Source organism: Lacerta agilis, chromosome 5 (genome assembly GCF_009819535.1).
Source record: "Lacerta agilis isolate rLacAgi1 chromosome 5, rLacAgi1.pri, whole genome shotgun sequence".
In the NCBI taxonomy this organism is placed as follows: domain Eukaryota; kingdom Metazoa; phylum Chordata; class Lepidosauria; order Squamata; family Lacertidae; genus Lacerta; species Lacerta agilis.
Window position 1 is genome coordinate 11,684,445 of NC_046316.1, and position 27,895 is coordinate 11,712,339.

The 27,895-nt window shown below is 45.1% G+C and overlaps 1 protein-coding gene across 2 annotated transcripts; it reads right to left on the reverse strand.

Annotated features, from left to right (window-relative positions):
- On the reverse strand, positions 1-27,895 carry LOC117046557 (neurotrypsin-like). Of its 2 annotated transcripts, none has more exons than XM_033148590.1 (15): positions 27,449-27,895; positions 22,999-23,044; positions 19,021-19,257; positions 18,424-18,547; positions 16,375-16,547; positions 15,397-15,544; positions 15,084-15,262; positions 13,529-13,670; positions 11,693-11,895; positions 10,006-10,147; positions 8,260-8,468; positions 6,527-6,605; positions 2,556-2,678; positions 1,904-2,184; positions 1-460 (listed from the first exon to the last, which is right to left on the reverse strand). In XM_033148590.1, the coding sequence occupies exons 1-15, from the start codon at positions 27,536-27,538 to the stop codon at positions 150-152; spliced, it is 2,487 nt and encodes an 828-aa protein (XP_033004481.1). In that variant the 5' UTR covers positions 27,539-27,895; the 3' UTR covers positions 1-149. The 2 variants fall into 2 exon arrangements, with proteins under 2 accessions (XP_033004481.1, XP_033004480.1); XM_033148589.1 differs by having other exon boundaries at positions 13,529-13,673.

The window sequence follows — 27,895 nt, forward strand, 5'->3', positions numbered from 1 at the left end:
TTTCTTGCTGCCCCCTTGCAAATGAACCTTGTTTGGGTACCAGCAAAAAACAGACACCCAGCCAGAGACAAAATGAAGACATTCTTCTAAACCACTGCCCAAATACTGCTCAGTAAAACAACACAAATCCATCTTTGGATTGAATGGTCTTATATCAGTTTGGTCACCTTCTTGATCCAGGGCACAAATTTGCTGACTTTTGTGTAAACACCAGGAGAGTCTTTTCGCCCACACCCATATCCCCAGGAAGTGATCCCTAGAATTATCCAGTGTCCACCTGGCCTTTGACACATTAGCGGCCCCCCACTATCTCCCTGACAGCTGTCCACCCGGTTATCTTCAGAAATGTTTCCAGCACACAGCATACGATTAGTGAACTTCTTTCCGTAACGGGATTTGCACACTCTTCTTGGGAGTAGGGGCACCAAGCCCTGGAGTAACGTCCTTGAGTATGACCTCCCTGAAACAATAATAGATTATATATCTAGTGCAGCTCAGATAACCAAAACTCCTACCCACCAAACACAACTATTGTTCTCTTGCACAGCTTTGATTAGGTTAACACGGGGGGGGGGGGGATTCTTCCCTAGGCCAGGATGGTATTTTAACGCAATGTGAAGTGGATTTTGATGTGATCTTCTTATACAGTCATACCTTGGATCCTGAACGCTTTGCAACTTGAATGTTTTGGCTCCCAAATTCTGCAAACCCGGAAGTGAGTGTTCCAGTTTGCGAACGTTCTTTGGAAGCCGAACGTCCGATGGGGCTTCCTCAGCTTCCAACTGAGTGCAGGAAGCTGCTGCAGCCAATCGGAAGCCGTGCCTTGGTTGCCAAACATTTTCAGAAGTCGAACAGACTTCCGGAACGGATTGTGTTTGACAACCAAGGTATGACTGTAATGTGTTGGGATCCCGTGGTTTTTGGTTTTTTGATGGGGCAGGGGAGTGGGTTTCAATAAAAAGTTGGCAAAATGCTGGATGTGTTTACAGGACAGGTTACACAAAGGTTAGCTGTAACTAGCATCATGTGTCTAGGCATACATTAATTCTGCAAAGTGAACTGCCCAAATCCTTGTACAGCAGAGTGATATTGCAGTGGTTGCTGGAGCACTGCTTCCCACATGCTGCTGATCATAGGGAAAGAATCAGGGTGATCTGGGGACATGCAGACTGAGATCTGGGAATAATCCATGTGTATTATGTGATCATCTGCAGAGTTCTATAACACCAGGGTAGCTGGCAGCCTATTCAGTAGTGCCTATCTGGGATTATCCCTCTTAAACCTTGCAACTATGAAAATATAAACAGAAACCTGCATAAATTTGTGGGTGCATTTCCTGTGCACTGCCTTTCCTGTGCCCATTCTTCCTCCATACACTCCAACATATTCCCAAGCACTTAGCAAATACACACAGTATTTAACATGGTAGTTCACATACCACTATGATACAGAGACACCGCAGTCATACGCTCAGTCTAATCAGCACATTTGATGGCATTGCCTGTCCCTCTATTTCCCAACAATGGCATATGGGTGCATCTGTTCCCAGCCTTATGCGCTGGCAGTTTTTAAAGCTTCCAAACAACTGGAATGTTTGTGAATAACTGAATAAATGCCCTATCAGATGAGCAGGGAGGGTATTTAAAATAACTGCCAGAGTTCTCAACCAATGGCTAGTGCAGACTGTGTTTACCGCAGTCTTTTTCTTTAGCAGAATTTAAAATGAATTTGGCAAAAAGACTGTTTTTTCTGCAAATCAGCTTGTTTTGTGCTTTAATTTGATGCTGAATTTGTCTCTATATAGTGAGTGCCCTAAAAGATTATCCAAAGCTGAGTAGAACAGACATTCCAAATCTTACTTTCTCTTTCCATGTGAAAAATCCTGACACAATCTGCAACTTACCTGTATCTCCCCAGCCAGATATGACGCAGGCCTGTCTATCTATAGAAGACTTCTCCTTCCTCTCAGGAAGGCAGACAGGAAGGACATGGTGGCTGAAGGAAAGACAGTTGCCACTTTTGCCCCGAATTCTGACTAAAGCAATGTCATTGTCGTTGCTGCTAGACTGGTAGTTCCTATGAAGGACAATCTTCTCCACCGGCAGCTCTCTCTCGAACTCGTCCCTCACACCAGTGTGGTGGTCTCCCACACGCAGCAGGTAGCGCCGTACATCTACTCCAAACCTGGCCATGAGAGAAATTATCAGTCAGCCCTTTATTCATCCATAGAGATGACTCACCTTTTTCTCCTTTTCTTGTTCAGCGTTGAAATTTAGATTGCAGTCTCCCTGGGCACAGACCCAGCTTTTCTGTTCATGATTTTCTGCAAAGCATCATGTTATCTGATGGCACTAATGTGAATACACAAGATCACTGTCTCAAGACTGCCACTCTCTTGTGTTCACAAAAGGTGGCCAATCATGGGCTCTCTTTACTTAGGTTGGTATTTTAGGCGAGGGCCATAGGTTGACGGTTTTGAGTTGGGGACAGTATGGCAATCGTACTTTGCACTTCTGCACTTTAAGGACTCTTTTACTTGCAAACAGCCTGTTCACCTTTTGAAGCAATGTGCTGCTGTCAGCACCCAGCAGTTGCTGATAAGAGTCGCTCCGCACAGCAGACGAGCATCTCTGTGAAACCCCTTTAGACGTAGCGAGACCTGCCAAGGCCAGCCTCCTCTGAAAGAGAAATGGGAGGCAATATGAAAAATACAGAGGTAGACGAAATAGAGACAGAAGGAAGGGTTTTGTGAAGGATGCTCCATGCTTCATCAATTTGCGTTTTTTCTTACAAGAAACTCTGTTAGCTAGTGGAACAACCTTCTAGAGTAAAGTGAGTATCACCAGCATAAATATCATGACTGCTAGCAGCACTGAAATGAGCTCATTGGTGTACAGACAGAAAGAGGTCATCACTAAGGATATACAACGGAAGGCTCGCGAAAAAAGGCATTAAGAGGATGCGAAGAGAATGCACCTGCTTAGGTCCTGCCATAGCACTGGCAGAGGGGACTGGGGGCAGGTCATCCAACAGGACAGCCAAGGCAGTTTCAGTACCGAATCTGGATCAAAATGGATCTAGATAAAGAAATCTAAGAATGCCTAGAGATATGCAAGCACCTTGCCCCCAATCCAACTTGATGACACTTGGAAAAATAATAAGAGTTCAGAGACCATTGCTTTCAGAGTGGTTTCAGAACTGCCCCCTTTCATAACAAGGCATTAAACACCTACTGGGCTCAGTAAGCCATCCCTCTTCTTCCCAGTCTTATGAGCCAAGAGGTGCACAGAGCAAGCAAATAGGCAATATATCACATTCCTGCAAGCAACTTTTCTGTTATAACCTTAGGCCTCAGTAATGAAATTCATTCAATAAATTATGGCTGGAGTCTGCCCAAAGCATCCAAATCATGATGGATGCCAGCATTATTAATTTTTTTAATTCTCAAAACACACCACAAAAAGAATGTGCCACTTATGGCTTCTTAGAACCAGCCTCTGGGTCTAGATAATGAAATCCCCAAACCACTCAGAGTAACTCCACTGGGTGGCACTGCATAAATGCAATACTGGCAGAAAAGGGTTTATGTTTTTGTCATCACCTTCATTGACACAGTACAGACTCAAAATGCAAGATCTCACTTGTATTTTCTGAGTTTGACTTGAGTTTCCCATCACTTGCATTTGAACCATCTTCCCATCATTGTCCCAAGCTCCCCTGTATAACATTGCTGAATAGACTCTACTCAGTGGGAAAGGACATGAAGGAGCAATTACCTAGATTGGCCAGGCATTTTCCTGCCAAAGTCATCTTATTTCCGAGAAGAGAGTACCATTCAGTTCCAAAGAAGTATATACACGATACTATTTCTTACAGTACGATTCTATGCATATTTACTTAAAAGTAAGTTCCGCTGAATTCAGTTCCATTTACTCTCTAGTAAGGGTGCTTAGAACTGCAGCTGGGCAGTGCAGTCGTATGGTATTGCTACACCAGTGGCTGCAAACAGTGGCACAACACTGGCATAACATAGCCACAATCTTAAGCGACAAAGTAGACAACAAGATAAAACCTGGAGAGTCCACACAGAAACACCGGCAGACATTCCCTTGGTGTCCTTGGCAATTCTGATGCCACCCACAGACCACTGCATTGTGCATCCCTGCTGTCACATTAGCCATGCATGAAAGGAGCCGATCAATGCACAGCAATGCCCAAACGACCCAATGACATCACCCTACACACCATGCATACAAAGCACAATGCGCCAGCAGCCACAAACGCAACTCCAGTACAGACAGCTGTGGCACAGCAAGCAGGAGCCCAGATAGACACATCTGAGGCATAGCATCATGGCCAAACAGATGGAACTCAGGATGGACAAATAGTCCCAATCAGAACATTTCCTGGCACTTACATATATCAGAATGCCTGTGAGAGTGCATAGATATTTTAACCAACCAAGGCACAAGTCTTTTGGTGAGGAAGGGGTTTAATCTCCTTAGGTGAAAATAAAGGAGAGGGTGTCTGTATTGCCCCAGGCAGGGAGGCAATGGGTGATTCTTGTATTTCCTGCTGCTACTGGGTTGTTTTCATTTAGTGGTCCCATTTCTCTATACATGATTAAAGGTAAAGGGACCCCTGACCATTAGGTCCAGTCGTGTCCAACTCTGGGGTTGCGGCGCTCATCTCGCGTTACTGGCCGAGGGAGCCGGCGTACAGCTTCCGGGTCATGTGGTCAGCATGACAAAGCCGCTTCTGGCGAACCAGAGCAGCGCACAGAAACGCCGTTTATCTTCCTGCAGGAGCGGTACCTATTTATCTACTTGCACTTTGATGTGCTTTCGAACTGCTAGGTGGGCAGCAGCAGGGACCGAGCAACGGGAGCTAACCCCGTTGTGGGGATTTGAACCGCCGACCTTCTGATCAGCAAGCCCTAGGCTCTGTGGTTTAACCCACAGCGCCACCCACGTCCCTGTTTACTGGTTAGTTATTTGTTAGTTCAGCACTGGAATTTTTGATTTATGCGAGAACTCAGTGGAAGGTGTGTAGGGAAATTGTTGTTGTCTGTTTAGTTTTTTTTTGGCAAAGGACGAATACAGGCGTATTAGGCAGGGTTACGTTCCCGGGTAGCGCATGTATACGTGAAATCGTTTATAGTGAGGAACATCTAAAAAGCCGAACTCTGCCAAAAATCCGCCCAACTACAATCACTCCCTCCAAACCTCCTTTCTCAAACCCCAACTCTTCACAGGCCTCGAAGGTCAGTGCAAAGACTCCTGGTATTGCTAGCTGTTTTCCTGCTCTTTTCATGCCATTTCTGCAGTTTCCCTGCTCTTGGGGAGCCGTTTTTGCACCTTTTGTGCCTTTTTGCGGTTTAAATCACCTATACATTATTTCAAAAACTTATGTCACGTGGTACAGCTTAATTTCTAAATAAGTAAATATTGTCTGGAAATCATACTTGGGCCCTCTTACATAGAAGCTCTTTCCATGTCCACAGATGTGCAGAGAACAATTCTTTTTTTCTTCTTAGGGAGGAGACAAGGGCACTCTGCACATGTGTAACGGCACACTTTTCTAAGTAAGTGCTGTACAAGGCCTATTGTGATGAAAACAGCAAGGTTAAAAATTACAGCCTACCAAGTCAAAATGTTAGCAGCCGCCACTTCCCCCTTAGGAGTCTCTCCTATGTATGTTAAGAGCCAGTCTAATAAATTTTGCTGCAAGAGGCAAGTAACAAAGATTGTGCCTCTCTCCATTCCATGTTCAAAAGCTAAGTAGCCCAGCATCTGACTTGTACTTCAACTCTGGTGATGGTACATTCCTCCAATGCACCTGGAGGGGCAGAGGCTAGCTCAGTGCAGGTCAGGTGACATGGTCCTCCGCAAAGTGCCACCTGAGGCGGCCACCTTACTCTGCCTAATGGTAAAGCTGGCCCTGCATATGTCCCATCCTGAAGACAGCAGAAGCGAGCAATACAAAAGGACGCCTGCCCAACAATCAAGACAGAGCTGGATCAACTACAGGCTTTATTGAATGGCATTACGAGTGAGCAAGCGTAGAATTCCAAGTGAGTCCTGCCAAGTTCACTGCACTTTCACCAGCAATTTGCAAGAGACAAAAACAAAGCACAAAACCTGCTCTTTAATTTGCTCGACTATCAGGAATCTCACCCTTTGACCAAATGATTATGCATGGTTAGAAGGGATTAGAAATAATCCTAAACACTACTTGGGAGCAATGTTAATCTTTTGCTCTGGGTAATTCATGTAAACCTCATGAGGAACTATGAAAGGTCAAATACACCCAAATTAATCCATTTTTCTATCATGCAACAGAACAACTGGGCTAGGAATATAAGATGCTGGCTTATACCAGCTCAGACCGTTGGTCCATATAGCATAGTATTGCATTCTCCATCTAGCAACATTCTTCTTCTTCTTCTTCTTCTTCTTCTTCTTCTTCTTCTTCTTCTTCTTCTTATTACTACTACTACTACTACTACAAATTGCAAGTGAGGTACCTGAGAGATTTGTTTCCACCAATTATCCTTTTTTTGCGGTGATGAATCAAGCGCCGTCCACACAAGCCGAATATCGAACCTGCCAATAAAGCCAAAGTGATATAAACACATACCCTCACATCATAGCCCTTCAACACAATCTGCTGGTACTCTGTTAATGAACATTTTGCCCTTGTGTAAAGATTTTGAAAAGATCTTTAATTAAAAGACAACTTTAATTAAAAGACAACTTTCCCTTCTCTTGCACCCCTAACTTGCATGGAAATTTCAATAGATTAAAAGTAGGGGAAATGCTTATAAGCCATCTCATGAATGTTAATGGTCAATACCGAAAACTAAAAATGAAAACGAGTCTTGTGAAGCATTTCCCCACCCGTAAAAGCAAAGCACCAGAGAAAATAATTGTTTCAGACAAAATAAAACATGCACGTTGTACACACTTTTTTGCAAAATGGATGTAAAAATCAGTTGCAGCCATAGGTAGGCATAAAGGTCATGGATACTCATGGTGTTGAGAAACTTGATGTTGCAGTTGGAGGCAGTATCAGCCTTAAGTTGACAACAACCCTTAAAACTTCTTAAAACACTAACAAATGTATCATGGCATAATATTCCTTTTAAGGACATGCTTTTAATAGCAAATGTTGGTGGCGGTGGTGACGATGCTATAGGTTGCAGCACCATGGTCGGCAGAGGGAAGTACCATAGTTGGGAGTGTGAAGCCTTATTCTGGGGCTTACCAAGAAGTCAACAAGCTATTGCCAGCGGTAGGTTCTGAAACAGGGAGTGTCAGGGAGCGTTAGGACTGATCTGTATGTTTTAGGGTGTGGGATCAGGGCCAAGGGCCATTGAGAGTTTGTTGGGGTGTTTTTTTCACCCTTTCTTCCCATGTTGTTTGTCGGGGTGGGTGGGGAATACCGTATATACTCGAGTATAAGCCGACCCGAATATTAGCCGAGGCACCTAATTTTCCTACAAAAACCTGGGAAAGCTTATTGACTCAAGTATAAGCCGGTTCACCTTTGCTGCTGTGGAGGAGGAGGAGGAGGAACAAGCAGCCCTTCGGGCTGCTCCTTCCTCTTCCTCCTTTGCTGCTGTGGAGCTCACCCTGTCGCGGGGATTCGAACCGCCATTCTTCTGATCGGCAAGCCCTAGGGCTCTGTGGTTTAACCCACAGCACAATGTTCCCTTGTGTTATACAGAGAAGGCTGGGATCCTGTCCTGTTTAAGCAGGAGCCAAGGAAAGTGAGCACCTGTGGTGTTTTAATACTTCCTTAACTGATAGGCTTTCTGTCTTCTGGGGTCTAAAGTTTGCATTTATGTGAGCAGTTCAGGAATGGAACAAGCTGCCTAGGGAGAGTAAAGAACCGCCATTCTTGTACGCTTCTTAAGGAATGGTTGACTGGGGTGAGCGGGCAACAGTGGCACGAGTGGAGAGAAAGGGCTTCTTTCTCGCCGGCCCCCCACCGCCTGCCTCACTCGAGTATAAGCCGAGGGCAGCTTTTTCAGCACAAAAAATGTGCTGAAAAACTAGGCTTATACTCAAGTATATAAGTACCTCCCACAACTTGCTATTTGCCTTTGGAGTTGCCATTTGCCGTAATGCAAAGCTGCTCTTTGTCTAATGAAAGCCATGATTCTCTGGAAGCTAAAATTCATGCTAAAGTCTACACACAACTGTAGCTATTGAAAATGCCGCGGAGAGAGAAGAGTATGGTTAATATGCCACACACCTGCATTTGTGTTTGCCTGGTTCTCCTCCTCCTCCTCCTCTATGTAGTCACAGATCACTCCGGCATATTTCCAACAGCTGTGAATGTTGCTCTCGTGGGTGACGCACTCCCCCAGGGTGTGCTCAGTGCCACTGCACTCCACCTTGTCTAGATGGATGGGTGCGTGTCCTTCAGCAAGATAAGCCATGGTCTTAGCTTTTGCAGTACCACTGCAAGGAGGGAATCAGTTGAATGGAACATCATGGAAGACAAGCTTCTGCACTTAGACAAGCCCCTCTGAAAACCAATCCCCATCAGATTATGGACTCCCTTTCCCCCTAACGATCCAGGTCAGAGTATGTCACCCACTGGTAGGAAGCAAACCGCACCAAACCAAAAATCAAGGAAAGACACCCTCGGAGCAGGGATATCATAAGCAATCAGTGGCGGAGCTAGGCTCCGCAGCACCCGGGGCAGCAAAGGAAACGCCCCGGGGGCGGGGGCGTTTCCGGGAGTGCCGCCGCCACTTCTGCAGCCCCCTTTTAAGCCGAAGAGCCCGCTTTTAAGCTCTGCGGCTCAAAAGGAGGCTGTGGAAGCGGCGGTCCGACGCTGCTGCTCCCGGGGCGACTGAGCCAGCGGCAGCGCATGGGGGTGACAAGCGCCGGCCCCTCCTGCCACTCCCCATGCTGCCGGTCACCCCGGGAGCAGCAGCGCTGCACGGACGGGGTGCTCCCTCGGTCGTGCGCTGTTGCTCCTGGGGTGACGGAGGGAGCGGCAGCGCTTGGGAATGGCGGGAGGGGCTGCTGCTTGTCACCCCCTCGCACCGCCGCTTGCTCCGTCGCCCCGGGAGCAACAGCGCACGGCCGAGGGAGCACCCCGTCCGTGCAGCGCTGCTGCTCCCAGGGTGACCGGCGTTGCGTGGGGAGTGGCGGGAAGGGCCGCCGCTTGTCACCCCCACCTGCCGCTTGTCACACCTGCCACTAGGGGCGTACCGCCCCCATCACACCCCCTAGCGACGCCCCTGTAAGCAATGCATTCCAAACACAAATACTTCAACACACTGAGGTACCATTAAGATCAGGCCATTTCAACGACTGGGGCAGCTAATTAAACAATCTATGTCCTTTTAAACTGGGGAGGGGAGTATTATTTAGTTTGTTACTATGTTGCATATGTTTGTGTAAATTGCTGCAAATTGTGTAAATTGATGTAAATAGCCCTGTGATCCTTGGATGAAGGGCAGGATATAAATTTAATTTCAAAATAAACAAAATAACCAGTGGCCCTACAAATGTTGTTGGATCCAGCTCTCCTAAGCCCCAGTTGACAGAGCCAATGACTAAGGGACGACTGGAGTTTCAGTCCAACAACATTGGGAGAGCTGCAGGTTCCCCATGCCTGCATTGATCAGCCTGTCCTCACATAGCCAGAGAGGAATCAGTGCAAAGAAGCTGCAGAAAAGAGCGATTTACCAATACAGACAGACAAACAGCACAGAATCCACAAACTACGTTTGCAGATTAAACCAAAGCTGTTTCCACTGCAAAATGGAAAGAGCTTGAAAAGACCCCTGAGGAATTAGGGAACAGAGCTCACCTGAAAGTCCCAAGAGGCAAAAGAGGGGTATGAATAAGCACCTGCGGATTTGGGGGGGGGGCATAGCAGTCTTCACCCTTCTAAAAGCTTCATCGGGCAAAACTAGCCATTGACCATGGACTTTGAATATTCTACCCTCCAACCTTAAACAATACACTGTAAATCAATTACCTGTAACCCAGCTGCCTGCAAACTACAGCCGCATCTCTATCTGTCCAGCCATGGTCACAGACACTGCCCCACTGTCCATTCAAGAAAACCTCGACACGCCCCTCTTTGGTGCCGTTCCCATCCACCAGCCGCACAGGGATCCCTGCATGTTAAAAAGGGCACTGTTTAGAACAAACTAAAGAAAGAAAACAACAACTGAATAGTGCAATATAGTAGAGCTGTTGTCGTTTATTATAGTTTATTGAACTTATTAGTCCCTTTTTAAGTAAAAGTAACTTGAAGTGACTTACAAAAGGCAACACATACATTGAAACCAACATAAAATGAAGAGTTCGTCCACACCTCTGCTTGTCCCATTTCTAGAAAGCACGGTTCCAAGCGGTTTTCCCCTTTCCCTGCTCCTTTTCCAGGGAAAACTTGCTCTTTAGCTTAAATCAGAGTAAGTGGCAAGGCTAACACATCCCACCCAGAGTTAGTATGGAGGCAAGCTCTTCTTGTAAATAAGATCGGCTTAATTAAAAAGGGGGAGGGGAGAGAAAGACAGACAGAAAGAAAGAAAGAACGTGTTTGGGAACCAAGAAGCTCCATTTGTTGAGGAACTTAAATAACCTGGCCTGAAATCAAGGAAGAGAAATAGATAAAATGAAGGAGAAGGAAACAATACACAGGTCACATCAATGCCGTTCATTTAAAGCACACGGCTTCCTCAAAGAATCCTGGGAACTGTAGTTTGTTAAGGGTGCTGGGAGTTGTAGCTCTAAGAGGAATAAACTATAGTGCCAAGGATTATTGGAAGAAAGCCATGGCATGAAGTGGCACTTTAAACGTATGGTGCGGATGTGATCACACTTGATTAGAAAAGGCTAACTGGCATCCATTCTTTTGAAGTACAATCGTACCTTGGAAGTCGAACGGAATCCGTTGGACTTCCAAAATGTTCGGAAACCAAAGCACAGCTTCCGATTGGCTGCAGGAAGCTCCTGCAGCCAATCGGAAGCCACAGAAGCCCTGTCAGGTGTTCTGCTTCCAAATAACATTCACAAACCGGAACACTCACTTCCGGAGCCAAAACTTCAGGAGCCAAAACATCTGAGTACCAAGGCGTTCGGGATCCAAGGTATGACTGCACTAATTCACTCCTCAGCTCATTTGTCTGACGGCATTAAACTACAGCTAAAGGGAAACTAACAGCAAGGACAGGTCCAGGTACACTCTCTAGGAGCCAAACAAGATGCGATGCTTTCACTTGTCCTGTTCACATGTGGGATGGAGTGGGTGGGTGTGCACCTAATTCTTAACATCGAAATGAGGACGTGAAAGAAACAAACCAAGACTTGCCACCCGCCATATTACCTCCCTCCTGCTCTCTCACTTTCCTCGCAGATCAGCTGCGATTAGAGCCAGGATCCAAGAAAAGTACCTCTAGCAAGGGAGAGGAAGCTTCAGTGTCCCTCGCGTGTGTATCCCTTTTAATGTAAAAATTAAATCCTGCCCCTCCTCGATGTGTGAACAAGGCAGATGCACACACAAACAAACCCCTATTATGTCCACTTGGCCTGAAGTAAAAGGATAAAAGAAGGCCAACTACAGCCCAGAATCCAAGTGGATTTCCCAGCAGGGGAATCCGCTACACAAACTTGCACCAGCACCAAGCTCTCACTGCTTTGGAGAATCCATAGCTATTTACCTGTAGCCTCTTCAGTGATCCTGTTGCTATCGGGGGAGCAGTGGACACCCACGTCCTCTTCGTGTGAGCAGTCGTGCTGCCCCCAGTTGCTGTGCGGGCAGTCAAAGAGCGACAGCTCACTGCCTGTGCAAGCCACATCATCCAGTAAGATGAAGCCTTGTCCAGAAGCAAATTCCCCCTCTGCCGCCAGCTGTGCGGGGCCACTGGAGGAAGCAAGCAAAGATGTTGATAGCAGATCTTTTCCTCAAGAGATTCCTGTGCAAAGCATCCGTCTTAACCAGCAAGGGATCAATATCCCTTTGAACCCGTCAATGCAAAGGAAGGTCCTGTAGATATACTTTCTTACGGGGCCCTGCAGATACATGTGCATATACTTGACAGTGTACTCAGAAAGTACTGGAAGTCCTGGAAAGCCTGCTCTCTGCCTTGCAGGCCTTTCCCCGCCTGGTCTTGGAGGGCAGGGCCAGGACTGACTCCAGCTACAAAAGCTGTGGCTGCTCAACAGACTCTTGGGCTGGGCGTTGTTTGGAGGGTTTGTTGTGGGTAGGGGGTTGCTGTTGGTTTTTGTACCTTTATTATAGATCTTGTTCTGATTTATATAGAAATTGGTGGTGTATTTTTATGTTTTACTTATTGTTTATGACTACTTTTTATGTTGCAGTTACATATTTTTTCATGTTGTAAACAACCTTGCGCATGGGTAGGCAAACTAAAGCCCTGGGCCAGTCCAATCGCCTTCTAATTCTGGCCCATGGATGGTCCGGGAATCAGCATGTTTTTACATGAATAGAATGTGTCCTTTTATTTAAAATGCATCTCTGGGTTATTTGTGGAGCCTGCCTGGTGTTTTCACATGAGTAGAATATGTGCTTTTATTCAAAATGCATCTCTGGGTTATTTGTGGGGCATAGGAATTCGTTCTTCTTCTTCTTTCAAAATACAGTCCGGCCCCCTACAAGGTCTGAGGGACAGTACACTAGCCCCCTGCTGAAAAGGTTTGTTGACCCCTGACCTTGAGCATGGCTTGAACAGTGCAAAGGCAACATACAATTATGTATGTATGTATGTATGTATGTATGTATGTATGTATGTATGGGAGGCTGTAGGAATAAATAATTCCCCTTTTTCTCATTTAACTCTAACAAAACAGTGTTTTTCACGAGGACTAAAGGCAGGATCCTTTGGTATTCATAGCTTTCACTTCTCTCATTTTTCTGTTTCACCCTCACAGCTAAAATCTGGATTCTATGCTCTGTATGTGTACAGACTTGCCCTTTTTGCTTATGTTATTCCAGGTATGTTGATGATATTATAATAATAGCAAAAACCCTAATATTAATCATACATAGGATTGTGCACATTTTGTAAAAAAATATTTTTGTGAGCTGTTGTTTCTTTTGGAGATTTAACATATTTAAACATTTGTATAAAACAGAAAATCTCCCACAATCTTCAAGGTGTTCCCTTCTAACTGAGGGCAATCCACAAAAGTAACTTCAGGAGTTCTGTGTTGCTCTCCAATTGTGATGTCAGTTTTTATATGCAAAGTTTTGTCTTGATTCAGATACCACAACTAGCCATAGTCGAGGAAGATTAACTATGGTTTGGTGCAGTGACTAAGATGACAAACCCTGGCTTCTTGCCAGCCAGCAAGCCAGAATCAGAAACTGTGGTTTGAAGTGAGTTTGCAAACCATGGCCTTTGCTAACTAGTTTGTCATAACTGACCCACACAGCTGGCTAATCTAAAACCCCTTTGAAAAATAAAATAAAATAAAACACGCACAAACACGCACACTATATATACCGTATATATATTATTTAGACTTGCATTTACCTGAAGCCAAGCTGTCTGCAAGCCACCTGGGCATTAATACCTGTCCAGCCATCATCACACACGCATCCCCAGCTTCCATTGTGGTATACCTCCACCCTTCCTTCATTCGGTTTGTGCCCTCCTGCCAGTCGAATAGTACCTTCTGCTAGCATGAGAGAGAGAAGAATAGGCAAGTGATTAAGCAGGAAGATTCCTTCCCTCCCATCCTATGATCCTGAATACTACACACAGTCCAAGAGGTGAACACTCCCTATTATATTCTAGAAGTGTCTCTTGGCCATAAATCTTTCAAGAGAGACAGCTTAGATGCCCTATAACAGGTACCCCCAAACTCGGCCCTCCAGCTGTTTTGGGACTACAATTCCCATCATCCCTGACCATTGGGCCTGTCGGCTAGGGATGATGGGAGTTGTAGTCCCAAAACATCTGGAGGGTCAAGTTTGAGGGTGCCTGCCCTATAGCCATAGCTGTCAATTTTTCCCTTTTATTGCGAGGAATCCTATTCGGAATAAGGGAATTTCCCTTTAAAAAAGGGGAAAGTTGACAGCTATTCCTATAGACTTCTGCTGCAGAGCAAAGCCAGGAGGTCCTGATTACTCCAAACCATGACAATGACTTTATATTAAAACATAGCAGCTACAATGTCAAGCCCAAGTCAAACACTTTTAAATGCTGTTTATTTTAACGAGACCAAGTTAAGATTGTGTTTCATGCACGCACTTAAACAAATGAAAATTAAATGCACAAAATAATATGATAATAAATAAGTGGGAAAACACCAACAATGTGCTGCCTCAGGTGTTTTTTTCGCATTTGAAGAGGGAAGTCAGCACTGAAATAAAATCTCACAATCTCCACTTTATTCATTTTCATATTATCATGTTTCTAACCTCCCTAGTTGCACAAAAGAGGCTGGAAGTATATGTTTTTTAATTTATTATCTAAACATCTGAAGATTGTGGGGCAGTTTACAATATAAAAACACAAAAATGCATAGCGTAATAACATAGAAAAACAATACCCCCACATATTATTTCATTTATGTTTTCCCTAAAGGCTTCAGCCAGAAACTGGCAGGGAGATAACGAAACCTTCATTCATTACATCCTCCAAGTCCCACCCAACTTCAATCTTCTTACAGCAGCTTTCCATTACTCTCCCTCTGCATTTAGCACAGAAGCTCCCATGTATATACTTCTATAAGGAATCATGGAATAGTGAAGGGAGCAGACTGCAGCAATTGAGGACAAAATCACTGAGGTAGGAAACCTGTGCCTGAGCTGAACCACTTTAGACTGCAGGTGGGAGCTTACCTAAATGAAGTCATCACCCTACAAAATAAACAGATTACTGCATATAGAAAACAGGGAGGAGGCTAGGCTTGTCTCCTTTGTTTACTAGTTTTAGACACACAGAGAATCTGGGAGTCCCCACCAGCACTCAGCAGTGGTACAATGCAGCCAAATATTTGCCATCTCAATGAGAAAAAGGGTTCGTGAGGGTCTGTCTCCAAGAAGCCGCATGTTCTCTGCAGGAGTGTCAGAGGCTTCCATACCTGCAAAGGGGTCACAAATTACCCCTGCATCTTCAATGTGGTCACAGTTGTGTTCTTCCCAGGTACTCTTCTTGCACTGGTCCAATGAAAGCTCGTTGCCCGTGCACTCCACTTCATCCAGCAGGATTGGGCCCAGGCCCTGTCCAAATTGAGCCCAAGACACGGCCTTTGGGGATCCGCTTGGAGGGAGACAAACATTGCACACCGTAAGGACCCACAGAGTTATTTCATCACCACACAAGAAATGTGTTCCAGTATGGCAGCTTTGCGTTCATAAATGTCCCCACATAAAGTCGAGGCATTGACAGATTACCTGAAGCCCAGCTGTCTGCAAATCACCTCAGCATCTTTGTCATCCCACTGGTCGTCACAAATGGTGCCCCAAAGACCACCATGATAGACTTCCACTCGACCCTCAAAGCTATTTTTGCCTCCCACCAGACGAAGCGGAGATCCTACACCTGCTCTTCAGGAAGGGAGAGACAAAAAGAAAGAAAGAAAGAACATGGAAAGTAAAATAAAAACGGACTCCTCGTAGCAAAGGACAACAGTCATTTAGCAATAACAATAAAACCTTTTATTTTTATTTTTTTGTTCAACGAACAGCTCGTTGCTTCAGGGGTTATACTCCTAATATTTCTACTGCTGTAACAAAAGAGAAAGGGGGGGACCCATAATCAGAGCAAACAAGAATATTCCTCAAGAAACTAAAGGATCTATAGGGATTGGGGTGAGCATCAAGTGTATATGGCTTCAAACACCAGCAATGGGAGTGCACAGCATCAGCCTACTGTTGTTTCCAGTACAGTGGTACCTCGGGTTACAAACGCTTCAGGTTACAAACACTCTGAGTTACAAACTCCACTAACCCGGAAGTAGTAACTCTGGTTGAGAACTTTGCCCCAGGATGAGAACAGAAATCGTGCGGCAGTGGTGCGGCGGCGGCAGAAGGCCCCATTAGCGAAAGCGCACCTCAGGTTAAGAACAGTTTCAGGTTAAGAACGGACCTCCGGAACAAATTAAGTTCGTAACCTGAGATACCGCTGTATATGGACTCTGCAGGTTTTCGTAATGCTTCAAAATCTCATTTGACCAGAGACAGCCGTTAGGCAATGAAATATGCAAGTTGTGTTCGCGTGTGCATCCTGGGCAAAAATACCCGTGTCATGCCTTTTTCAGCTCCGTTAAGAATGATGGTTTGTTGCTTGCCATTTTGCTAAAAGGCCTGGAATGGTCTTTTGGGTGTGCTTATACTTTTAGTAAACAAAATTAAATTAATTCTCTGGCTTACCTTGCGGTGGGGCACATTTGGCCACAGCATTTCCGTGCTTGCAGGTTCTGAACATCTCTTGGTAGCTACATTGCAACAACATCTTCTCATCCCCACGGCAGTTTGCGGACTGCAGGTGGAAGGGTATTGGACCCAAACCAGAATAACTCTCCCTTTGGGCTGTGCCAATTTCACTAAGCCGGAAAGTAGAGCGTGCAATAAGTCAAATGGAGATTAAAAGTCATAGTATAGTAATAATAACAACAAAATACCGTAACACTGTTCTGGTCCCCTTTGATGTGGTAAAAACCAGGAGGGATATCACATGACTGGACATTCCTCCATTAAAAAGAAACCAGTTTTGCACCTAGAACCTGGTTGTCAATGGGAAAGGGTTCTATCCTAGCCTTCTTCTTGACATGCTTGGATTCTGTGGATATATATTTTATATTGGCCAGATAAAATAGGTAAAAACAGTTGTGCATGGAAGGGGGTGTCCTGGTGCTATAGTGGTGTGTATGAACAAATTAAGTCCCATTTTTAGATACAACATTTTCTTCTTACATACTATAAACAATCCAATTTTTACATCATTGTTGACTTAAGGATAAGTTGCAAAAGCTCCCATAAGGAACTGAACTGCATTGTTACAGAAGAGGTGAGATATGGAAAGGCAAGAGAGTTTCAGAGGATCATTCAGTTGCTCCAGCCCAACTGGGAAAAGTGCTACAAGTTTTATGAACCACCTCTCTTTATTTAAATGAAGGCTACCTAAGCCCACCTATGGAGGAAATGTTATTCCACTCTAGGGAGGAAGAAGTTCTCTCTCCATTTGTCCATTTGTGATTTGTTTGCCATACTTGCCCTATTCCTTGGTGGCCCCTTATCCTTGAAGCCAATTTGAACTCAGGTCAGCTTTTCCTCACATTGGGGTTGCGGGAATTTTATATATTTAGACTGCCTTTGTCTCTTTGTCTAATTCAAAGTGTTGGTGCTGACCTTTAAAGCCCTAAATGGCCTTGGTCCTGTATACCTGAAGGAGCGTCTCCACCCCCACCGTTCAGCCCGGACACTGAGATCCAGCGCCGAGGGCCTTCTGGCAGTTCCCTCACTACGAGAAGCAAAGCTACAGGGAACCAGGCAGAGGGCCTTCTCGGTTGTGGCGCCCGCCCTGTGGAACGTCCTCCCATCAGGGGTCAGAGAGATAAACAACTACCTTACATTCAGAAGACATCTGAAGGCAGCCCTGTTCAGGGAAGTTTTTAATCTGTGATATTTTAATGTATCTGTTGGAAGCTGCCCAGAGTGGCTAGGGAAACTCAGCCAGATGGCCGAGGTACAAATAAATAATAATAATAATAATAATAATAATAATAATAATAATAATAATAATAATAATAATTGAATGAGTAAAATGTTGTGTATGTTTTCAATAATATTGTTATGAGTTTTTTTGTGGGGGGGAGGCAGGGAGGAAGTAGACTGTATGCAGAGACCCTTCTAATCTCTGGATCCAGCAAGTGTTAAAATATCAACCAGGCTAGCTTCCTGTTTGAGGCGGTCACCTGGGCGATGGGCCATTAAGGGAAACAAAGGGAAGGGGCTCTGTATGAGGTGGCAAATGGAGGGGGGGCCTCCCTCAACTTATGGTTAGTTAGAAGGACGAAGACAGAGTTAGAGCTGAGTTGCAGTGATGTGACCTAGAAGTAAAGCAGCAAGCTGGAAAGAGAGTCAGAGCAATGTTTTAGAGCAATGATTGATTTCTGTCTGAGTCCAAGGCTGTGGCTATGGGAGAAACAAGACCTTTTGGGGGGTGTTAATGCCGTGAACCCCTCCATCACAGGCTCAGGGATGATATATGTGCAAATGAACCATATATCATAAAGAAACCACAGTCTCCACTGTGCCTGATTCCAAAAGGAAACACGAACCCTGGGTGAACGCCTGGAACCCCTGGAATCTCGCACTGCTCAGAGATTGGGGTGACATGCAAGAATATCAAGGGAATTATGGTCTCCAGCATCTAGCATAAGAAAGAGATGCTGCCTCCCCACAATGAGACATCCCTACCTGAGTCCCAGCTGTCTGCAGACCACACTGGCATCCCAGTCTGTCCAGTGATCCCCACAGATAGTGCCCCACAGCCCATTGAAGTACAGCTCCACTCTTCCACTCTGAATCAGTCGCACAGCACCTGTATCAAAACAGAAAGAAGCCAAACAGAATTGCACCGAATCTTTGAAAAGGCTGAGCAACTTTTAAGGGCAATCTCCCCACACCAAAACACACACACACACACAACAAAGCAAGTCAAGCAAGACCATGAATCGTTTTCGAGTTTGGGGCTCCATCTTCAGAGCCTCTCCAACCATGAAAACAGGTTCCTAGAGAAGGACATCCAGAGTTGCAGCAGAAACAAGGGAGAGAGTTCCTAGATTCTTAGGAATCAAAGTATTATCACCTTGGCAACAGCTGAGACCACCCTCCTCCTCTTTTTCCTATTGCTTCAACCTCCTCTTTTCTTATTTTGCAGCCATTGACTTTCAGGTCTTTTGAGTTCTTAAATGGGAGGCGAGCAGTTCCTTCCACCTTGCAAGCATTCCTAGCACATAATGTTGCAGTCATCTCTTTAGAAGAGTCAGTGGCAGCGACACACTTGGTACTCACCTTGGCTGCAGTCACAGTTGGCCCAGCCTACGGCTCCAGAGGCAAGTTGGTAGAAGCACCAAGGCGTGGCGCCACCTTCTGGATTCCTGCAGTAGTTGTGATTCCCTAAGCCCCGGTTTGGATATTGATGAACGTAATCAGGAAAGTCCAACCAGTTTAAGCACGCCGACCCAGACAATGTCACAGAAAGCGAGCCGTTGTAGTATCCTAAGGGCTCCATCTCACATGCACCAGATACTGGAAGCAGAAGTGAAAAAGAAAAACTTGGTTTTAGTTGCCTCTAGGAACAACTTAGGCAGAAGCGCCAGAGGCAAGTTATTATCTTTCAGTTTGTTCCTCATATGAAGGTAGGGCTGAGCTGAAAACACCCATTCTTTCTGTGGCCAGCAAAATGCGGTGCCATTTCAGCCATTTGCGGGGTGGAGGGGAGGCACCTGGCTGGCCACTGTGAGAACAGGATGCTGGACTAGATGGGCCATTGGCCTGATCCAGCACTCTCTTCTTATGTTCTTTGGCAGTGCTGGATTATTCAGTTGGCGGACTCAGCATGGACTCAGGGCACCAGCAAAGAAGAGGCACAAAAAAAGAGAATGCTTTTGAAATAATTTGACATTTGATATTTTTTTAAAAAAGTGTCAAAGTAGTAATCTAGAAAAATTTGAAATGAGCTACTTTAATTTCTGCATATATGCGCCATTTCAAAAAAAAGTTTATTTTACTGTTTAGTATTGATTTTGTTGTGAATGGCACATGGGGAGCCACCATAAACTTTGATGTGTTTAGAACATCGAGAAATTGGGGAGGCTCGCTTAATCAAAGACTTGCAGGATTGGAAGGGAGCCAAAGGATAATCAAGTTCACCCCCCTAGGAACCACAGGTAAAGAATCCCTGGCAGATGGACACCCAACCTTTGCTTAGAAACCTCCAAGGAAGAAGAGTCCACCACCTTTCAAGGGAGTCCGTTCCACTGTTGGACAGCTCTTCTCCTCTTCTCCTCATTAGCTCGTCCCCCTAATGTTTAGTTGGAATCTGTTTTTTCATAATTTGAATTCATTGGTATGGGTCTTACCCTCTGGAGCAGCCGAAAAGAAGCTTGCTCCATCTTCCACATGGCAGCCCTTCAGATATTTGAAGATGGCTATTATATCAAGTTTCAGCTTTCTCTTCTGCAGGCTAAATGTACCCAACTCCCTCAACTGTTTCCTCGTAAGGCCTCCATATACAACATAAACAAGACAGTGTGATGCAGCAGCTAAAAAAGCCAATGCAATTCTGGGCTGCATCAATAGGAGTATAGCGTCTAGATCAAGGGAAGTAATAGTACCACTATATTCTGCTCTGGTCAGACCTCACCTGGAATACTGTGTCCAGTTCTGGGCACCACAGTTCAAGAAGGATACTGACAAGCTGGAAAGTGTCCAGAAGAGGGCAACCAAAATGGTCAAAGGCCTTTAAACAATGCCTTATGAGGAACGGCTTAGGGAGCTGGGTATGTTTAGCCTGGAGAAGAGAAGGTTAAGGGGTGATATGATAGCCATGTTCAAATATATAAAAGGATGTCATATAGAGGAGGGTGAAAGGTTGTTTGCTGCTGCTCCAGAGAAGCGGACACGGAGCAATGGATTCAAACTACAAGAAAGAAGATTCCAACTAAACATTAGGAAGAACTTCCTGACAGTAAGAGCTGTTCGGCAGTGGAATTTGCTGCCAAGGAGTGTGGTGGAGTCTCCTTCTTTGGAGGTCTTTAAGCAGAGGCTTGACAGCCATCTGTCAGGAATGCTTTCATGGTGTTTCCTGCTTGGCAGGGGGTTGGACTGGATGGCCCTTGTGGTCTCTTCCAACTCTATGATTCTATGATTCTAAGACACTATGGGGAAATTTTCAGAGATAAATATGCTCTTCCATTGTATGGAAATTTGACAACAGGACAGCGAAAATGGATTCCACATGCCCCAATGGTGGCCAAGAGACTGGTAACTGACGAATTGAAAGAATAGAGATACAATTCCCCTTAATCAATGGCTTGACAACATTGGCAGCATATGAACTTATGGACACAGACTTTCTTTGGATAAATACAATGATATCTGGAACGAGTTTACACAGAATGTATTAGGTTATTGACAATTATATGGGCATTAGGATAATAAGACTATACACATCTGTATATTAATGAACGGTAATGTAACAGTGTTTTTTCCTCACTCCCTTTTTTCTTTCTCTCTTTCTTTTACTCTATCTTTTTAGAAGCAAAATTATTCATTATTTAAAAAAACACCTGTTCCTCATAAGTCTTGATTTCCGAACACATTATTATCATGGTCGCCCTCCTCTGCCCACATGATGGCAGCAGTTTCTCCTGCTTCCCTTCTGTTTTTTGGAAGTGGCATTCCTCTATTAGCACTCTCACCATCACCCCACCCCGCCAACCCGCAGTGCCTCACTATGTTATGATCAAGACATAGCATCATCCTAGAACAGGCATGTCCAACAGGGAGATCGTGATCTACCGGTAGATCACTGGACGTCTGTGATAGATCACCGGAACATCAGTGGCTCCCCCCAACGAAGCTAAAAAACTTTGGCTCCCCTAAAAAAAGCTCAGCATCTTTGTCCTGCACCCCTAAAATGACCTGAACCACCAAAAATAGGGCTTTCCTTCCAAAAAAAAAAGCTCAATGTCGCTTTCCTCTTCCCTAAAGAAGCTCAAGAACTTTTACATGACCCCCCCCCCAAACAGGGCTTTCCTTCCTAAAAAAATAAGCTCAACAACTTTCACCTGAACCCCTGAAAAGGGGGTAGATCACTGCCAGTTTTTAACTCTGTGAGTAGATCGCAGTCTCTTGGAAGTTGGCCACCCTGTCCTAGAAGTATTGCTAGGGCCTGGGAATGGCAGCCCACCCTGGACAGTAGCATGGTCCAAGCATTGTTCCAGAGGCATGTTTTTTTTGGGGGGGGGGGGGAACAGTACCCCCCCACCAGAGCCCAAACAATGCTTCTAGAACGACATTACATCATGATTTAGCATCATTCCAATCGAGGTGGGGGCAAGCAGCTGCTGTCGCTTTCTCCCCAGTAAACCCCTCACCATCGCTCCCAACCATGTTCCTTCATGTTCTCCGTCTCTTTAAATCCACCCACTTATCCACCTCTTTTCACAGTAGATGTTCCTTTGGGAACTTTCAGGTCAGTGTTCTCTGTTGAGCCTGTGCTCACTATTCTGTGGGTGGGTTGAAAAAAAAGGAAAAAGGAAAACTGGTCCAAGCTTTGCACCATGAAAAGCTAAACTGTCTGGCCTGCATAAATTTTGCAAATGTATGCATATTTTATATAACGTTTGCATAATGCAAGGCCTTGCCTACTGGAACTCTTGTTAAGCCTTCCACTCCAGTTTGTGGCTGTATCAGAGAAGCCCAAGCCTGAGAGCTTCTTCCCTTCCTGCCTGGGAGCCGAAGTAGTTCTTCTCCTTAGGTAATGCTGCCACAGCTCATCTGACCTGAAGATAGGAGTGGATTCTCAGGGCTATGGGGGATTAGTATTTGAGGGAGCATGCACCTCTTCCTTGTTCCGTTCTCCCATCCTGAAGTCTTTCCACAGAGTTCAAGGAATCTTTTAAATCTCATGGTACACACACACACACACACACACACACACACACACACACACACACACACTCTATCCAGCAAGCCAATCTCCCCCTCACACACATACATTTCCCTTTTTTTATTAACCAGCGAACACCCTCAACATGCTGTAGGCCTGGCTGAGATGTTTCCATTTAATTCCCCCCACCCTTATTTGAATTTGCAAACTAACATATTTTGTCCCTTTAGAATCCATCCCCTTGGTATTGCTTTGCTTCCAAACTGATCGGCATGGGACCACACAGATTTGGTTGCAGAAAGAATGCTGATAATGACAAAGACGAAATTAGAGGGAATAACAATACCTAAATTAATTTCCTGCTGTATTCTTACCTGTGTTCTGCAAATTATTCCGATTGGGCTGGGATCCCAAGAAAGCCTGCAAGGGGGAGGGGGGGGGGGAAAGGAATAGCAAACGTGCAGAGATGATTATCCCATAAAATAAACATAGATTTTTGTCCCTAATGCTGTGAAGCCCATTAACAACATAGTGGAAACATGCGTGCATTCCCAGGGTTGCCTGCCTCCCTCCTTGCTGTCATCCATTTGCACTTTCATCCATTTGCACTTCTGCCTAGGAGCAACTAGATGAATAATTGTTGGGCTGCAGGGGTTTTGCTCATGGGCTGCTGAAAGGCTGCTCATCCATACTTGGAGTTTATGTAAGTGCTCTGGGAGCAGGGGGAAGGGGTGGAGAGAGGCTACAGATGGCAGCTGAAAGAGTAATCGTTGTACCTACCACAGAGTAATGAATGGTCCATGTTGGTACTTGTTTCCATAATTTAGGAAAGTTTTTCCCTCCATTGTTTTTAGAGAAAGCAGGTCACCAAAGAGGGCACAGCCCTGTTGCCTCGACCTCCCTGCATTGACCCAGCAGAATACTAAATGCTTCTAAGAAGCTTTCCTTTCCACTAAATCAAGAAGGACCTGCTAGAATCATTCTCTGAAGTGCAGAATGCAACCCTCCTCTCCAGCCCAATATTGTGTTGTGCATGGGCTGGTGTGCAAAGCAGCAGATAGGAAATAAAATTCAAAAAGGCCTGAATTTTAGCTGCAAAGAATGCACTCCTGATTATACCTTTGCAGACATGGCTTGAGCTTTCTTAAACCTGGCATCAAATGATATTAAGCATGGGGAAGGTGGACTTGATTCTCCCAAAATGGCGTGGTGGGCTGAAGGTTCCCTACACATGTTCTAGTAAATCTGGAGAGACCCTTAAGTATAATCATTCATGAAAATCACACTAACAAAATTTTAATGGGACACCCCTTAAAGGAAAAAGATTGTGACCATAAATTAGGGACTGCCCCCAGTAAATGGCAACAATTTGAAGCACTGATCATCTCAATTAAGCTGCTTCTCTTGGCTGTTGGCTGGAGAACGAATAAGGTCCAAGCACAGGGCAGAGGAATGGATGGGCTGAGTATACTGTTCTGGAGCCCAGAGTCCTGTCCCACAGTATAAGCCCACTGCCTTGAGGGAAACAGTGAGGATAAATTGTAGAACATGCTTCAGGATATTTATGCAAACTTATTTCCCTGTGTCTTGTGAGATTTGCTGGAGCCTCTCAGAGGCAGTGTTAGAACAGCCTGCACATCGGTTCTTCCTCTATCTGACCACGAGTGGAAGCTCACAGGGCATGTTGGGTCCAGGCTCACAGAACCATGGAGAGCTCCCAGTGAGCAACTTGCTCTAAGGAGGGCTAGGATTCAACTGATCTTCTATCTGATCTTGTTCCTGGGATGAGACTCTTCTGCAAGGAGTGGAATCCCTTAAAGGGGCATTCCTTTGGCCCGGAGCCTAGCAATTCTCTGTTAGTTTTCTCCCAGCTTGTGAACCGCACAGACGGGCAGGCATGAGGGTGCCTGGGTCCCTTGGTGTGGAGGGGGCTGGTTTCTTGAGAAGTTGCAGGCTCAGTGTTTAGGGAAGTTTTTAATGTTTGATCTGTGTCGTTTTGAGCAGCCCACTGCCCTGGGGATGGACAGGACTGTTTCTGATTCTTCAGATGGGGAAATGATCTATGCTGCTGGGGAATTGCTTTGAGATCAGCAAGAATCTGGCTAGCTGGGTAAGGAGGAGACATGTATCTGATTCAATAAGACTTTGGGAGAGCGCAATGGCATCCCATTTGAAGAAGAGAGATAACCATTTCATTTTACTTCTGTCCTTTCTTCATGACCAAGGTTGATTGATTCAGCATTTATTTGACACTGAAGAACAAACCAAAGGCACCAAGCTCTCTCTTTCCCACACACAAATCTGAAAGGACACCCTTCATAGCTTTGAAGGCCACTGTTGCTTGAAATTGCATTGCTTGTTTCAAGTTGAATTTCCACTATCCTCTCCATATGTTCGATTTAATGGCTGCTGGTGCAACTCAGTAGCTTGCAAAGTTTTAAAATGTTCTATGACTACCATCTATTGGACAAAGAACTGTTCACAGTTCCAGACTCTATATACTTAACACACACAAACACAAAATCACCTGTCCCAATTTTCCCTATCTCATAAAGTACCATTTCCATTTCATTTGTACGTAAGCAGCAGCAAAGAGAAAAGGATCTCTCCAAACTGAATGAATGGACAACAACGTGGAAAATGGGAACCAAAGTGTGTTAACTTTTCAGTGTTCAAAATTCCAACTTCACATATATACTGATGTGGTCTGAAATGGTGGTAGCTATCGAGGGAAAAGAACTTGGGATCATGATGGACAGCTCAATTAAAATGTCAAACCGGGGTGGGCATCCCTGCTTATGGGCTTCACAGAAAGAAAGGGGAAAGGTATGCACGCCTCCCTGAATTCAACTCCCAAACCCAAGTAAGAGTGCATAGAGTTGAGTTGCAGCATCTAAATGATGAAACGATGGGTCACTCTCAATGTAGTCTGCTTAGGAAGGTCCTCTGATGATAGAAATTCTCCAAAACCATCCACCTCAATGGTCAGCCTCTTGAATTAACCAGTGGACTAAAATCAAAACACCAGATTGGCTTTGTAGAAGTAATAGTCAATATTTCACGGCGTTATTATGTTTTAATTGCCTCAAGCACAAACTCGGTTTTAAATGCTGTTTTGTTTTACTGGAGTTTGGCTGTCTTGCTAGCATTCATAAGTCTATTGCTATGATTTCCCTTTATAAACCCAGCGACACAACTAAAGTGATCCTTAATGGAGTAGAATCTCACTCCAGCCTTTGGAATGTGACAACCATCAGAATTGGGGGAGGAAGGGAGAGGAGACTGTGTGTGGAGGGAGAGATGTGTGAGTTAGCTCATTGCTCTTCTTCGCAATTTGAAGCAGGATTACTGGTCGTGTTTTTGAAGTCCACTAGTTTCCAATAGGCTGTTTGTATATATGTTTGCTATGGAGCTCCAGGGCTCTCTCTAGCCCAAAGAAAACTAGTCCCTGTAAAGATGCTCCTGGGATTCGCACACCTTCAGGAAAGAATGAGCGCTTAAAATATTACCGTATATACTCGAGTATAAGTCGACCCAAATATAAGCCGAGGCACCTAATTTCCCTACAAAAATGTGGGAAAGCTTATTGACTCAAGTATAAGCCGGTTCACCTTTGCCACTGTGGTAGAGGAGGAACGAGCAGCCCAAAGCAGCCCTTTGGGCTGCTCCTTCCTCTTCCTCCTTTGCTGATGTGGAGCTCACCCCGTCGCAGGGTTTCGAACCGCCATTCTTCTGATCGGCAAGCCCTAGGGATCTGTGGTTTAACCCACAGCGCAATGTTCCCTTGTGTTATACAGAGAAGGCTGGGATCCTGTCCTGTTTAAGCAGGAGCCATGGAAAGTGAGCACCTGTGAGGTTTTAATACTTCCTTAACTGATAGGCTTTCTGCCTTCTGGGGTCTAAAGTTTGCATTTATGTGAGCAGTTCAGGAATGGAACAAGCTGCCTGGGGAGAGTAAAGAACCACCGTTCTTGTACACTTCTTAAGGAATGGTTGACTTGAGTATAAGCCGAGGGCAGCTTTTAAAGCACAAAAAGTGTGCTGAAAAACTAGGCTTATACTCAAGTATATACGGTACTTCTCTCCATGGAAATGCTACTTTTAAGATGTAGACCTCTAGGAGTCTTAATTTTTCAAAGCTCTTCATAATAGGAACTATTGTATTCCTCATAGTATAGGTAGGCAAACCAAAGGCAACCAAAATTACAGTGACTGGGAATATGCTGCAAAGGAACAAATGAGACAGCCAGCAGATTTGCATTCACTGTATGTACTGGCAAGTCAGACAGCATGGGATGGGCTTGATTAAGGGAGCTCCACCCTAGCCCAGCATGAATGAAGATGCTACAACTCAGACTGTTGGGGAGCAACACCCTCCTTTGCTATCTTACACACACACACACACCAACCATTGTAAAAATACTGACAGAAGAGTGAGATACCTTTAACCATTCTAGCACCCACATAATACTTTCAGTTTCTGAGTCCAGACCACACACCCATTTATCATAAAACAATCAACCAGCACTGGAAGAGCAAATCTCTAGTGCAGCATTTGGAACATGGGAAAGACATGCTGTCTACCAAAATAAAAAATAATAAAATAATAAACCGGTGTAAAATACCAGGATTCCCTTAAATTTGGCTATATTCTCATGGCGAGAAAGGAAATACTGAACACAACTCTTCCCCAACCGCAGCATTTGCCACCCGTTTTGCAAAGCTGCCTGCGCAGCCCAGATTGCATTTTCACAGCCACATTTCCATCACAACGCTAAGCAGCCAAGAGACTTAATTCCAAGTACTGTAGATGAAATCTCCTACCTTCACAGAGCCAAGACAGGGGAGCAAATGCAGCAGCAGGAACACTTGGAGCAGCACCATCCTTCCACAAACAGTGAGCTGGTTCTTCATGTTTCACATTTTCCCTCTACTGCTGAGCTGATCATCTGGCCTCCTGCTCCTCCTCTGCCCCCTCCCTTCAGTTTCACAGGGGCTAGGAGGCTCCAGTCATCTCTGTGCAAGGAAGAGAGCAAAGGGGTGGGGAAGATGGAACAACACCAGCCTGGGGTGCTTGCTTTTCTCTGCCTCACCTTCCTCTTTCTCCCTTCTCTTTTCCTTCTCCAAAGCAAGGGAATACCATGTGATCCAGAAGTTCTGAACCAGCTTTGCAAATAACAAGGGGCAAGTGTAGACGAGCAGAAAGCAGCCTTCAGGTTTCCAGGCTGGTTCCTCTCTCTCTCTCTCTCTCTCTCTCTCTCTCTCTCTCTC

What these genes read in the sequence shown, in the direction of transcription:
- LOC117046557 (XM_033148589.1), bottom strand. Translation starts at nt 27,538, where the DNA reads ATGAAGAACCAGCTCACTGTTTGTGGAAGGATGGTGCTGCTCCAAGTG. An exon ending in CAAATGTGCCCCACCGCAAG is followed by an intron (nt 15,545 to 16,374) that starts GTAAGCCAGAGA and finishes CCTGAAGAGCAG; the next exon opens with GTGTAGGATCTCCGCTTCGT. An exon ending in GGTGGAAACAAATCTCTCAG is followed by an intron (nt 2,679 to 6,526) that starts GTACCTCACTTG and finishes TTTCTCTTTCAG; the next exon opens with AGGAGGCTGGCCTTGGCAGG.